This window comes from Coloeus monedula (genome assembly GCF_965178545.1).
Source record: "Coloeus monedula genome assembly, chromosome: 2".
Lineage (NCBI taxonomy): Eukaryota > Metazoa > Chordata > Aves > Passeriformes > Corvidae > Coloeus > Coloeus monedula.
In genome coordinates this window covers 37,383,426-37,398,774 of record NC_138782.1, presented here as the reverse complement: position 1 = coordinate 37,398,774, position 15,349 = coordinate 37,383,426, and the positions used below count along the sequence as shown (strand labels likewise).

Below are 15,349 nucleotides of genomic sequence, written 5' to 3'. Positions count from 1 at the left end.
TTATCTTTTACCTGGAAGGGAACAATGACAGATGAACAGATTTCCCACTGAAAGCGGTTCTGATCAAAGGACTCTACGTCCTTGTGTCCTTGTATTCTGAGGCCTGTTACCAGCTAAAATTACAGTTTCACTTGCCAAATCCCTTTTTTTTTTTCTTTTTCTCCTCTGATTTATCAAGGACTTTCTCCAAAATCAGTACGTCTTTGAGCAATCTATTTTATTTTTTGAAGCTCTGTCACCATTGTAAATGTGGTCTGATCAAAAGAACTTTTCTCTCCCCATCAGACTTTCTAGAAATAAAACAGCTGATTTCAAACAAATGAAAAATCTGAAATATTCTAAAAGATACAAGCAGTTGAAATCCGTAGGTTGGAAAGGAAACATGAGAAGAATTCCTATGCCTACCACGCTTCATTGAGTGGAGGTTTTGATACATTCTTACCATTGTACTAATTACATAACAAATTATTCTTAGCCAAGCCTTAGCTTGTGTTCCCTATTCCATTTCATAGGATTCATTTTAAGAGTGACTACATAGCCTAGATCACAGAAGTACAGAATGCCAGCTATTACAGAAAGAGGCATTTTACCATGATGAAAAGTCTTATCAGCACCGTTTCTGCCAATGTTCCCATTCAAATACAGTTTTAAGCAAGGACTTCAAATGTAAATGTGCCATGAATAATTGTGGAGCAGTTTACATCAGTGCTAGTGCAACACTGGCTAGGAATGTGTCATATTCCTATTCCAAATGTGCTTTTAGCTCTCTTCTCGAAGTTTGCTTTGCAATTGTGTGTAACAAATCCATTTTCCAAGAGGAGCCTACATTGATAAAAGACTGCTAGGTGGTTGAGAAGTATTTACAAGATGGATAATTATCCACTGATACTATCTCAGATGCTCTTAGGTTACACAGGAAGTGGAGATACTTCCCTTGTAAGGACTGTGAAGCTGAGGGTGAGGCGGGGGTGTCTGCTTTTAACAGTAGAAGGAAGGACTGGTGGGAACAGCAGGTTCCTCAGATGCAGAAAAGCAGTTTGTAAATAGAAACACCTAAAGTAACAGTGAATCGCTTCCTGAGAAGGGAGGGGACAGGAAGCAGGCATTGTGAAAAACACCATAGGAAAAAAACACGTGCCAGAGGACAATGAGAACAAAAACCAAGAAAGCAACAGACCTTTAAAGCTGGGCCAGCTGAAAATGTCCCATCCCAGCTGGTCACAGGGTGTTACTCAAGGGAAACCCTGCATGCTAAGGACACTTTTGCCAGTACCTTCATGCTTTTCTTCCAGGTAAGGGATAAACTGTCAACAGACACACAGGTGCAGCAGAAGTAGCAGAAGTCTGTGCTTTAAGGGTATGCAGACTTGGGGATTGTCCATGTATTGTGTCAGCTCTCTCCTGCATATCAGAGAAAAATGACTGGAATAACAGCTCTGAACTGTTAAGTGCTCCCGTTACTGCTTCCCATACAAACAGCGCTTGGAAGAATTGTAGACAAAGCAGGAGCATCTCCCAACCTAACCCAAGCTTCACAGCATTCCACTGAAAGATCAGCCTAGTTTCTCAGTCTGTGGCTAGAACATTTCCACACTCAGTGTCCTGAGCACAAGGAAGCCCAGCACTGCCATCGGTGGGATCCTGCCCTGCGGGAAGAGACCCACAAGGATCATCAAGTCCAACTCCTGGCGCTGCACAGGACACCCCAAGATTCACACCGTGTGCCTTAGAGCATTTTCCAAACACTTCTTGAAGAGCTGGCTGCTTTTTTGTTTCTGCCTCTTCCATTTACACGTGGTACTGAGGAAGCACATCACCAGCCCTTACACAAGCAGTTCATGATCAGGAGAGGATAGTTAAAAGTTTAAGAACAGGAACCCACAAATCACTAAACAGTGCTCAATGGTATTATGTCCACCTGTGATAGGATACAAATTAAAATCCTACTGTCACCCTTACCAGTGAAAATGGCAGAAATGCCTTTTGTAGTGTTACAGCTGACAAGCTTTGTCAGGAGCAAGCAAAACTGGGGAGGACATTCTCCAGCTTCCACAGGCTCTGAATTGACAATGCTAATTGATAGCAGAGAAGGGCAGAGATTCACCTGGCTGTCATAGTGTTTGTGGCATATACCACAATTTAAGGATTAGCAAAAAGAAAGCCCGTGCTTTCTGTGACCTGCTAACACTGAGCTGTAGTGTTCCTTTGCATCTACATGGATGCTGGGTTCATGTTACACACAGTAAAAACTTCATGCTAATCTGCACCTAGTCTAGGAGAGATAAAACTACACACATGGAAAGGAAGGTTAATGAGGAAAGCAAGGGAGAAGGAAGCTTCAAAAAAAGAAGCACAAGGAGAAAAGGAATCCAGCCTGTTATACAGCAACAAAAAGAAGAAATATATTTAAGAAATTTTAAAAGGCAAGATGAAGAGGCAAAAAACACTACTAAAGGAAGGTAGTACACCCAGAAGAAAATACTTATAAAATGTTTTTATTTACTAAACCATCTGGATTACCACTCAGAAGTTCTTATATTTAATTTAATCGAAAGATAAATGCTTAGAGAAAATGGAAGCTGTTCTTCTAAATGATAGAAAATAATACCAGATAATTAAAAATTATTTTAATTTCCATTTCCTCTAAAATGTTCCTCCTAGCAGCTTCCTCTAACTGTTGGTGATGGACTGTGGGACAATGGTGTATCAATAACTTGAACATACCCTGATGTGACCCATTTTTAAAGTATATAAACACAACATTTATTTTTCTCCATGCAGTAAAATTTATCCTCTGCTGCATTTAGTTAACTTTATTAAAGGATTAGTTTATTGAAGGATCACTTCAGGAACTATTCTTACTACTGAAGTTTATGTATATTTGAGAGGTGTAAATGGGTATCACAACTACCAATATAGTTTTATCTTAAAGCAGTCAGGTAGGGTAGTTCTTCCAGTCTAGGCAGCAGTTATAATCTGCATTAACCTTTTTCAAGACACTGTAAAAGAATACTGTAAGGATATGTAGAGCAGTGAAGGCTTCATAAAACATTAGAAATTTGCTGGGACAGTCGGGCCCCGTTTCCTCATGACCACCTATTGGAAATAGTAATTGAAGACCCCAGTCCATACTGCCCCTCAGCTGCATTGGTAGGCCAGTGTCATGGGTGCAGAGGACGGTCCTCACTGGTAAGAAGGAGAGCAGCCATGTCTGCAGCATGAGCCTTTTTGATCTCCAAGACATACTGCAAATAATGCCTTTGTCCCCCGCTTCCTTTGTTTTACTGTAAAAAACATCAAATCCAAAACAAAACCAAGCAAATAAAAACAAAACAAGCCCCCAAACCTCTGCACGCATTTATAACGGCCTGGAGGACTTTTCGAATAAGATGACAAAGAGAGAGGAGGAGAATGTGTTTCCTGACCTGGCCACACGTGCTCCACCTCACAAAGCCCCAGCCTGCCTGTAAGACCTTAATGGCTGCATCCCTTTATCTCTCCTGTTGTGGTTTCCTCTCCGCTGCTTGCATCTCTCACGTCATCGGCTGAAATTGCTTTTTCCCTTCCCCCTTTTGTACCGGCCATACTCCCCTTTCCAGTTCTGCCTCGTTAGCTATTTTGAGCCACGCTTGATGTCTCCATGGCAGCAGTCCATTCACCCAGATAATAAAAAAATTAAATAAAAATTAAAGGGATGGGGAAGTATAAAGCTGAGAAGAACCGGAGACTTTCATACAGCTGTACACCCACGGCCCTCGCTCCGTGCCACGGTGCCATGGGCGTCACGGCACGGGCAGGGAGGCGTAGGGAAGGATCCTAGTTCGGAAACACGAAGCCCCAGCGCAGCAAAAATCCCTGTTCCCAAAGATGCCTTTGGGAAACAGTGCTCCGTCCCTGAGTCCTCAGGATCCCAGCTGCTCGCACTGCCCGTGCCGGGCGCGGGGAAGCCGCAGAGGCAGCGGATAGCGGGGCTCTCCCGGCGGGTCACCCCCGGGGGTCTCCCCGGCCCCCCCCGCCCCGTTCCCCTCGGCTGACCCGCGCCCGGAATCTGCCCCGCCACCACGGAGACACGGCCCGGCCAATCAGCGCGCACGGCACCCATCTCCACGGCAACGCGCTGGCCAATCCGCGGCGGGCTCCCCCGCCTGGCCCCGCCCCCTACTCGCCTCCCCCGCGGGGCGGTGCCGCAATTGTCAAAGCGGTGGGCGGGGCCGGCGGAGGGCGAGCGACCAATCAAGGCGAGGCTTTTGCTTTGGTGCCCAATGGGGGCGCGGCGCCCGCGCGGCCCTTAGTCCACGGGAGCCGAGCGGGGCCAAACCCAGTTGCGGCCGCGGCCTCCTTCTCTCCGCGCCCCCCCCCACCCGCCGGCGCGGAGTTGGCGGCGGCGGCGGCTTCGGGCTCTGTCCCCGCGTCCCCCCTCCGCGACCCCGCCCGGCCCCGCGCCCCCGGCCCCCGCCGCCCCGGCAGCGCCACCTCTGCCCGCGGGGCCCGGGCCGTGCCGGGGGAGGAGGGGGAGCAGCGCCGCCGCCGCCGCCGCCGCGGGCGGGCCCGTCCCCCACCGCCCCCCCCGAACACCATAGGCGGCTCCGGCTCCAAGATGTCCAACCGGGTGCTCTGCCGGGAGGCCAGCCACGCCGGCAGCTGGTACACGGCCTCAGGTACTGCTGCCGGGAGCGGGGAGCGGGCGGCGGGGCTGAATCAGCACTTTGGGGCCGCCGGGGCCGGTACCGGGCGCGGGGAGGGGCTGCCGGCTCCGCCCCCGCCGGCACATGGCGGGCGGGGGGTCTGGGGGCCGCCGGGCCCGGCCGCCGGCGGGGAGCGGGCAGAGCCGGGCAGGGGGCACCGCGGAGCCCCCCGAACACGCCCGCCGGCCGCCGCTGTCCTCCTCCGGCCCGGGTACATGCAGCGGGGCAGCGGCGCCTCTCGGCGGAAAGCGGCGTTTGCTCGTGCCTGGCGATGGATCGGGCCCTCCTCTGCGCCTCGTGTGCCTGCCCTGCCCGGCAGACGCTCCTCGCCGCAGCTCCGGCAATGGGGCTATAGAGCCAAGCCGTGGCTGCGCTTCGCACCGAGTGTTGCGCTTCGTCAGAGCACGCGAACGGATTTCAGTATCTTCAGCTGCTCCTGGGCGTTTTTTGTTTTGTTAATTCTATGAGAAAATACCGCCTGTCTGGGGTTAGAAGGCAGGTGAAAAGAGGGATGTTTCTTTTATTTCTTGTCGAGGTGTGAAAAGAGGGAGATTCATTTCTCTTTTTGTAGTCTAAGAAGACCTTCTATTTTTCCTTCCCAAGCGCTTTCTTTAGTGGGCGTGAAAAGTTACTAAGCAGTAGTGCAGACTGGTTCTGTCCATATAAAGATGTGGTACTTGCAGAAGAATAGAAGAAAAACGTGGTGCACTGAAGGGAGATCTACTGCTCCCCTTGCCCACGCCAAAAAGAAGGCAGAAACCTGTAATAATGGCTTGGTAGCACACATGCTTGGAAATAAGTTTTGTTCGGTTTTGGGGCAGAACAGGTTTTATGAAAAGGATGCACATTTGTATTTTCAGAGCTGTTAATGCGATTTGTAAGGGATGTGCTTTTACTGGCCTCAGGAGTAAAGATGATTACGAAACTGCAGGTGAACGAGCTTAGATGAACAAGTGGCTGTTGTAATGAGCAGTTCAGAGGAATAGAGGGATGCAGTTGAAAAAAACCCAAACATTAAAGTGTTGCATTCAGGAACCTAAATTAACGTCTAAGAAGAATGAGATGTGAAAAGTCATACACTTCTCTCCTCCATAAATTGATGAACGAGGTATGAGGCAAAAAATGAAAGGGAAGAAAAGAAATACAGGGGGGAGGGTAACACAGGAAGAGGTGGATTGTGTGATAAGTAGCTGGGCTTCAAATGGTGGGTAGGCAGTTTCGAGACAACAATAGAGGACAATTGTTTTCCTTCTGAGCTTAATATTCTAAACATAATCTTGTATCCATTACAAAACTGGCCTCAAATCTTCATGCAGCTTGCAATTACATTTATTTCCAGTGATCTAGAAAGGTAGGTAGTTCTCTGTTTACAGAAAATATACAAAATCTTGTCAAAGGTATCTATTTAAACATGTGCAAAGACATCAAAACACTGAAGCTTTGTGGTAACCACGTTGGTTGTTCTATTTATATTTTCATTTATGAGTAAGGCAGAAAACTGATCTGTGATATGGAATGGCTACATGATGTTACACACAAATTTTGTACTTTGCTTGGTATTGGACTTAATATCAAATTATTACTGGATACTTGCAAATAAGAATTTTAATTTTTTAAAAATAATTCAAGAGGCATGGATACTGTCTTTGACTGTTTTCTTTTCTAGAAAAATTCAGTGCATAATTTAGTTAGACTACAGCTTGGTAAGTGTGTGTGACTAGTTTGGCCAGTACTAGCTGTTTGTAGTAGGACATCCAAAAGCATATTATTGCCATTGCTTTTGGGCAGCCGTCTGGCAACTGCTTATTGAGGAGATGTGGGATGGTTGCCCAGACACACTGCATGAAAAAAACCCCCAAAACTGAATCATGTTGTAATAATGAATTATGATAGCTGTACTTGTGACAAGTTAAATTGTTACAGTGTTATGGTGGGGGTAAGTGGTTGATGTTGCATAAGCTGGGGATTTTGGAAATATGTCTTTCCTTAAATGAACAAAGAGTATTGTGTGTCTTGCTATAGAACTCTCTTCTGCTGTTTACACTGGGTATGTGAGAGCAGGAATTGTGCCTATTCAGCAAGGATAATTTGTTGCTTGAAAGCTAATTTTTGTGTCCCATTTAGGAAGGTCTATCAAAACTCGAGAGAAAACAAACAAGGACCACGAGGCTATGTGTTTGTCATAGACTTAACTTAAAATCTTCCTGTATTTCAGGCCAGACTCACATGTCAGCTGCTACATCAAACTTGTAACACAGGCTCCTCAATTGTACTGCTTGAAGAAAGTGGGTTTTACCATGTGTTTTCAGCCTACATAGCTCCAAGGCTGGAACTGAGGCAGGGATTAGTTTGAACTGTGATAGTTCTTCGGTGTGTTCCCATGGTTCTCTGGGGATTGTCTTTTCAAGTCCTCCTACCTCCTCTGTTCTTGGCGCTCCTGTCTCGGCCCAGAAGCGATTTGCTGTGTTATATATAAACTGGTTAGCATTTAAGCTTCCCATTTCCTCCCAACTGCTCTCTTTCTACAGAGCTGAGTTTGATTACAGAGGGTGAGTGGATGCCCTGGCTACCCTCATCCTGCTCTGTAGTTAGATGACCCATCTGAAGGGGTAATGAGGAATGTGATTTTTGACATATACGTTCAAAATCATTACATCTGAAAACATTTTTGAAGGGGCTGAGTGAGGAGAAGGTTTTTAAGTGGCAGTTTATCCTGAGGTGCCTGGTACCTAGGGCTAAAACATCAACACACCATCCAGGATGATGCATGGCATCCTGGATTTGGGAGGGTGTGACCTGCAAATGTGAAGCACCCGTTGCTATTTTTAAAAAAAAAAAGTCTCTGAAATCTGGCTGTGGAAGTCAGCTCTGGGAAAGAAGGACCAAAGCCAGCTGAGGGGGAAGAAGACAAAGGGTGGATCCGTAATGCTGTCTAGCTTTTGTGGTCAGAGGATATTCTTAAACTGGGTTAGCAGTCTCCTCTGCACTCCGGGAGTGGAAGTAATATCAGAGGTGAAGCCACAACCAAGAGGGAGGTGCTATTCTTCACGGATGGTCAATGCAACACATATAAGAGGGTTTAGAAGAAATACAACTTTTTGTCTTTAGAGGCTGCTCATTCCTATGGGACAGCAATTGCTTCAGCTGAAAGTAGACCATTGCTCCATTATTTTCTCCAGCCATTGGATACGCACTCCTTAGGTTCTGCCCTGGAAAATGTAAACGTGCGCTACATTCTAGTATGAATACGCCACCTACTTGCATGATGCTAATGAATGCTGTAGAGCAGGTGAGACTGGCTGTTCAATTATGCACATCTAGGCACCTTCACATGTTAGAATGTTGCATCTAAGTAAACAACTTGGTATTAGAGGGTAAGTTAGGTCCCAGGGAGAAAGCTCACTGCTTCCTACTCAATAGAGGTGAAAAGGGGGCAAGAAGTGGAAGATGGACTTCGCCATGATGTTAGCATTTAACTTCCCATGTGTTCTTCATTGTGCACTGTTGTAACAAAAAAAAAAAATCTAAAAATTAAGTTTTTCAAGAAGTTTTGGCAGGTGAGTTCAGTATGAAAATTTTAACCAAAGCAATTGTCATCTCTTTTTTCTCTAGAATTCTCGGTGTGGGGAAGTTAATGTTCTTTCCACACCAGTCAATGCAGCACCTTAATGACCTTCAGATGTGTACCTCTGGAACATTTGATTGGCAGCAAATAGAATAGTGAAGTCTGGTCAGTTGTTCCTCCTCCTACTTAGCAGCACCACTGAGTATGGGAAGCTTTACAACCAAGCTTCCAAACTGAAATGGTGCTATGCCCATTGCTGATAGTAGGCCACTGTTCTAAAAAACCTCATTCTTTATTTGTAGACCTTGATCTACATGTCTGCTTTTTAAAAAAAGTTAATGGTATATGACATGCCATTGCTTTTGTGGACTAGCAGCCTGGTGCATGCTGGCCACTGAAAACACTTGCAACATTTAGATAAGAGCATACAACGTAAATAAAAATATCGCCCTGTTGCACTGCTGTCATATAGATTGTTTAAAAAAAAAGAAAATATCACTGTTGTGTGGTGAAAAATAGTACACTCATATTTATTTTTGGAAGAAAGTCCCAGTCCTGCTGTGTTAATTCAACCACCTAGTATCCAGACCTCTTGAGAAATTGATTTTTAACCAGCAGGGGGAAGAGGAAGATTAAGGACAACTTGAAACAAAAATGGCATAATTTTGAGTGTCTTTGAATGCAGGCAGATGCATTCCTAGATACAAAAGGAGCAGATGAAATAGAATGGAAATGACATGCTATCCTGAGCATGGACTGTATGCAGGATAGCATGTTTATTCTTTGATGAGAGTAGATTCGGTAAGTGCTGGGCAGTTAGTGCTGTGGGAAATCAATCCATATGCTCTTGAAATGGAAATAAGCATTAGATTTGTGCATCTTTTTTCCCTCTGTAGCATGCCATGACAAGTGGGATGTCACACATTAGGGTGCTGAACATGGCTTATTGGCTGGCAGCTGGCCTCCCTCATCTGGCCCCTGGAAGTGCTAACTGAATACTGCACTGCTCTTTATTGAAGTGTGTGATAAGAGTTCTTGTTTCAGCTCTTCCCCAGTTAGTGGCATGGTGATACAGGTAAAGAACAAAGGTTTTTAGTAGGCTCTTCCAGGTCACAGGAATAAAATCAAATTGAGAATGTGTGAGAATAACAATACTACATGTGAAACTTGCCCTGCAAAACAGGTTTGTTGTTTTATTAGTTAGGGCTTATTTCTATGCTTTCTCTGACCAAACCATAGTGGGCAGAGGTGTGCTATTAGCCTGTGCCAGCTTGTTTGAACTAGGAGAACTTTCATTTCCATAAGCTTATTAATGCAAATGTGAGTTGGCAGAGTAATTGCTGTGTCGACTTGAAACACCATTGCACTTATTGTCTTCAAAGCTCTTTTTTTTAATGATGAGCCAAGTAAATGGCCAGTAAATATCTGAAGAGACTTTAAACCTAATGGTGCACTTGTGTTCAGAGTTTTCTGCTGCCATAGCTGCCATACCCCAAAGGAGGTAGGCACTGACATCTTGTTGCTACCATTTGTAAGGATTACACTTCTAACTTGTTTGGACAAGAAATGCCAGAGCTGTCGAATAACTGGCTGTCTTAGGGCCAGGGATGTTTCAGCCTTATGTTTTGGGGGGAAGTCTTCATGATGGTGTGTAGATCAGCTGGAAAGTATAATATTTTGAAGAACTTGAGCAGATCAGAAAATAAATGAAAAGGCAACTGTGTGCCATGAATGATCAGTTTAGAAGTTGCACTTCCCTCAAAGTTGGCCACTGTTTTCACACGTTTGCAGCCTCTTCTATTCCTTTGTAATCCCCAGTAAGATTGGCATGAATGCTTTTTTACTGCATTTCTACCAAATACTGTTTTTTCTGATGCCAAAACCCACTAACTCTGTTAGTAGCTCTGCGAGGTAGGCAGCTTCAAGATGCAGTAGCAGTGTGATTCTGAGATAGAACTGCTCTCATTTGTGCCTTCTGGGGCTTGGGGGCCCTGAAGAGTGATGTGAGAATGACTGTTCGTTTTAATGAATAGTGCTGCCATCCCAGCATTTATATGCTTGTTGGCATGAGCTGGAACTTCTCATCAGCATTAGCAAAAGAGTGTACATCAGTTACAGCTGTTTCTGCTTTGCTGTGATGTTGCTGAATACGTATAATTCATTCACCAGGCCTGCTGCCCACAGTTTGAGTGCTGCTATGTTCACTGACCTGCATGGCTGTATCCCACCTTAATTTAGGGTAGAAACTCTTCTTTGTAGTGTGTTGGATATGGGTGTCTGCAGCAGCTGAAGAGGTCAGAAGGGAATCACGTGTGACTATGTGTGTGGTTTAGACTAGGAATGCAGACGAGGGGTTGAGGAAGATGTTCTCTGTGTCATAAGTCTATGAAAGTGGTTTACTGTGGTGTGCCAGGAATCCTGGCATACTCCCGAAAATTGTAATAACTCATCACAGCTCGTTCATAAATGTAATGGAAAAGTAATGAATCATCGTGTTGTTTGTAGATGGTTATAGACAAATAGATCCAGGAAAACATGGAAAAAGCATGTGGGGGGGGGTCACTGAAATGAGACATGGTTTAGTGGTAGACTTGGCAGTGTTAGGCTTATGGTTGGACTCTATGATCTTAAAGGTCTTTTCCTGTTTGAATAATTCTAAGATCTCTTGTAGTGAAGAGAGCTTTCTGCAATAGCAGGATAATTAATGTACTGATCATGAAATCTTAATGTTGTGACATTAGCTGAAGCATTACAAATACAGCTGTTAAGTTCTTACCTTGCAATCTGTGAACAACTAATCATAGTGTCTTACAAATTCATCAAGTATTTGCTTTGCAGTGTTAAATACCAAATGTAATATCTCTCTGCCTTTGGCAGTTTATCTTTTTTTAGGCTTTTTATGGAGAAACTGGATGTGTCATTACTGACTCTTTTATGAATTAAACATGGAAAACAGCAATAATATGCAGACTGTATTATTTAGCATTGTATGCTGAAAAAGTGTACTGGAATAATTTGAAATAAAATTTCTAGGCTATTATTTCTAGCTGAATCACTTAAATATAGTCAAAATCAAAATACTTCAAGAAAAGAATGTAGATTCAACTTCCATTGTACAATGGGAATTGAAAAAGAGCTTTACATTTGGTGCAGTTCTAGTATCATTAAAATAGGTCTGCAAGTATCATTTAGTGAATACTTTCACAAATTTAATTTACATTTAGTGTCTATTAGAGCCAAAATCATTCTCAGAGGTATGGAGCAGAAGGTAATTTGTTTGGACCTCTAAATGACCTGAGTACTAAGGTTTTTTTATGAAGCTAGGTAGCTACATGTTGGTTGATATTCTTAATGAGTAATGTTATAATTTGATTTTTTTTTTTTAATTCCTGCCAACTTTCAGTAAAGGGAAATCAAGAGCTAGTGGAATACTGGAGAACTGGGGCATGCAAGTAAGAACTGCCACCAAAGCAGATTTCGATATCTGTTTTAATGTTTCTGTTGTGACTTCAGTTTTATATTCCCCCATTCAAGCATTACTTGCAGTTTTACTTCCATCTTACAATGTGTATAAATAGGAATTTATGTGGCATTGGTGTAATCTCTATTTGTGTCTTAATTTTTCCCCTGGTTCTTGTTTGCATAGGTAAATTTCTGCATTGCTTGTAGTCTGATTTCACCATTTAACCAATATTGGAGGAGAGTATATGCTAGGAGTGGAGAATGTGCCCATCAACATGAGTTGTTGGAAATCACCTTTTATTCCTGACAAATCCTAGTCTTTGCATAGCTAAAACTTATTTATTCAAGGATTTGGCTTTTGTTGCATTGAGAATCAATTTTTTTTTTATAGTGGTGTTTGTGTTTTTTGAAAAATCCTTACACTTTCTGCAATTTTAACTGTTAGTTAGTCCTCTGTCATGTTTCAGATTGAGTTTGCCTAACAATTTGTTTCAGAGTCGCCTTCAAAATTGTGGAGAAAGGAGTTCCCTTAGTTGCAGTTACTAAACTAATTGTATGCCAGCCCCCAGGGTCTCACTATTACTTTGATTTTTCTAACACTCTACAAGACTTATTTGCTTCTTACCACACATGTTGTAATATTTTAGAAGCGTTTTTGAGGTGTAGACCTTTTTCATCAATGGGAAAAGGTAGTTAAAAGGAGGAAGACTCAAAGGCTCCTATAGGCAGGAGACATGCTTGGACGAGTAAAAGCTGTCAAGTAGAGCTGTGAATGCTGGGGACTGCAGTGTTGCTGTTGTGCTCCAGCATTACTTACCTTGCTGCAGGTGCTGTACACAACTGGCCAAGGGAGACCAGAGCAGTTTTCCCTGGTGCTGCTCTAAATTTTGGTTGAGGTTTATGCTCTTCCAGTAAAAAAAGCATTCACTGAAACTGAGGATTCACAGCAAACACTGAGCCTTCCCTACCAACCTGAAAAAGTACATTTTGTATGTGTAATGGTGGCTGCAGGAAAAGGAGCTAAATGCCATTACATTGTGTAGACACTTGACATATAAGCACTTCAGCCTCACCAACAAGGTGAGGTTGGCTGTGGAAAGAATGTGCTGGTTTGGCTTAACCCACAAAGTCTGGACCAAGACAGCTGTAAACCAGGGTGATGATCTTAGCTGAGTCACTACCAGATGTCGTTCTGTTATTACTCCCTGGGTAACAATGACATGCAAGTAACTTGGAAGGATTCTTTCTTACTCTATTCTAGAGCTTTCTGATGGGGATAATGTTGATTGTTAAAATAAGTTATCCTTTTAGGCAACATAATTGAATAAATGCTGCCTGTATTTGTATCCATAAATTTGCCTGGGGGAGACTTGTGCTTACAATTGTTTTAAACTTTGTCATAACTTCTACTGGATTTCAAAACAAAACAGGATGTGAAATATCCACAGATAATGTCAGAAATCTTTAGTTACACACCTATATTTATACTTGACTTCATAGGATTGAAATGTAGATCTTAATGTTACGTACTTCAGTGAAGCTCATATTTTGCTGCTTAACCTTCTTTTGATCAATAAAAGGTCTTACCTTACAGTAGTAATGCTGAAGTATATTGATTGTTGCATCCAGAAATTGTATCCATAAGGTTTTCTGCCCTTCTGTCTGGGTTAGCCTTAAAACCTGTCTTGCTCTCATCCTGCCATCTTTCTCAAGATGAGCTTTGCACCTGAGGCTCAAGGAGCAGGGACCTGTTGTACTTCCCACCACAACAGCAAGAGGATACATGGGTGGCAGTGCTGTTCACTGCCCATGCTGGTCATGTAAGGAGATGCATATTTATTGCAGCTGTCTTGATGACTTTTTCCAGTTAAGCTTCATTTAAATATGAACAAAATGTACTTATAGAACACTTTATGAAGAAGTTACTCATCTACTATAATACAATTCCATATGGCAGAGCATAGCTACTGTGATAGTGTGGGTTTATTTGTATTTTGTATAACCAAGTCAAATATTTTGACTTTAGCCTTAAGCATCCTCATGTTTGAGAAATTGGGAGAAAAACTTCTCTGATCACTTCAAGGAAAAGTTGATGCTAATTTGGTAACAAGAAAATTACAGTTCTAGAGTATCCCCCTTGAAGTATTTGTAAGCATAGGAAGCTGCAGGTAGGCTCTACTTATCTCAATTCATGTGGGTACTGTGTGATTTTTTTTTTTTTTTTTTTCCTTTTACTGAAAGGCCATGGATATGTTGTACTCTCCATTCTTTCTCTCTCTGTTAGTCCTCTGGAGAGAGAAATTTGATTGCATGTTTTATTAAAATAGTGCAGTTAAGTATAAGTTGAAATGAAAGTTTACATTAGGTCAAAATTAATTATTTGAATGGGCACCTCATACTTGGCATTAAAGGGAAAAAATCTGAGAGCAGATGTATTACTTGGTCCTTAAGTAAACTCTGACAGAAGTTTTATCCCTTGGGTTGTACAGATCTGTTATTTTACTGCCTCTAGGAAGAAAATGTTACTTTGTTAGTGTGTGTCTGTAATAGCAGACTAAGCAAACCTGGCCACCTTACCCTGCTACTACACTGTAAGATCAGGAAGTTCTGGTCAGATTTGACCACTCATGAAATTTTAGGATCTTACCAGGTGTTCTGACCTTTTTTAAACTGTTCAGCAGGTTACCTGATTTATCTCAACCAAAGACAAATCGCCTTAACCACCTCCTTAGTGAAAAATCCTTGCTAAAGAAGGGGTGGAGGAAGGCTAAGCACAGTGCTTTGCTGGGGAAGAGTTTCCCTTTGCTTAACAAATTTTGGCCCTTTTGCAATTGTGCTGCTTATGGATCCTCTTCTTTGAGGAGAAGGGGTCAGGTGGGGAAAAGTAATGTTTAAATCTGGGTAGTCAGTGTTGGAGGGGAAAAAAAGTGTCTTCCTAAAGAGCTTCATTCAGAAAGTATTTTATCTTTCTACATATTTTGGGAGAATTAGGGAGTAGAAATTTTTTTAGGTGACTTGTTTCTTCACTCAAGTATATAACAAATAAAAGTGGTAATATTGTGAAAGAGTACTGGTTTGTTAGTCTTCTAGCAGCTTAGAAGGAGGATGGAAATAGAGATCCATTTATTTTTACTTAGCTTCCCCAACAGCCTCCATTTTCTAAGATGTCATTATCCTTATCTCTTCTGCTGCTATGTTGGCTGCTTGTAATTTCCCCAAGCAACAGAAGCAGCAGAACAAAATTGGTATGTGGTGGTATTTTTATAACAATTTCATCATTTCACAAAGTCACTGTATTACATGAGTGACAGCAGTTAATCTGTGTCACTCTTTCACCTTGTTAGAGTTGTAGACAGTAACTAAGGCTTTCAAGGTGTAATTGAAGGCTTAGGAAAATGGTTTACTTTCTTCATGTAAGAAGGTAGGGTTCTTCACAACTACAGAAGTTGTCCTTTTTCAAGAAACACATGGATTTAATTTTGTATAAAAACCAGTGGCTTCAACACATCCCCTTCACCCCTGGGTTTCCTAGGGAAAGCTTTTTGACTATCCCTGGATTAGGGGTAGTCAAAAAGGGATTGATTGGATTCTGAAAAAGTTGACATCTTTTCTTTTGTTCGCTGTGGTTCTTGTCAGC

General features: G+C 42.9%; 1 protein-coding gene across 1 annotated transcript in view; it reads left to right on the top strand.

Annotated features, from left to right (window-relative positions):
• The first annotated feature begins 4,311 nt into the window (after window positions 1-4,311).
• Window positions 4,312-15,349, top strand: part of MEMO1 (mediator of cell motility 1) — a 30,002-nt gene continuing 18,964 nt past the window's right edge. The window contains exon 1 of the mRNA XM_082299432.1: window positions 4,312-4,658. Within this exon, the coding sequence (XP_082155558.1) occupies window positions 4,598-4,658 (61 nt within the window). The 5' untranslated portion in view covers window positions 4,312-4,597. The remainder of the gene's footprint in view (window positions 4,659-15,349) is intronic.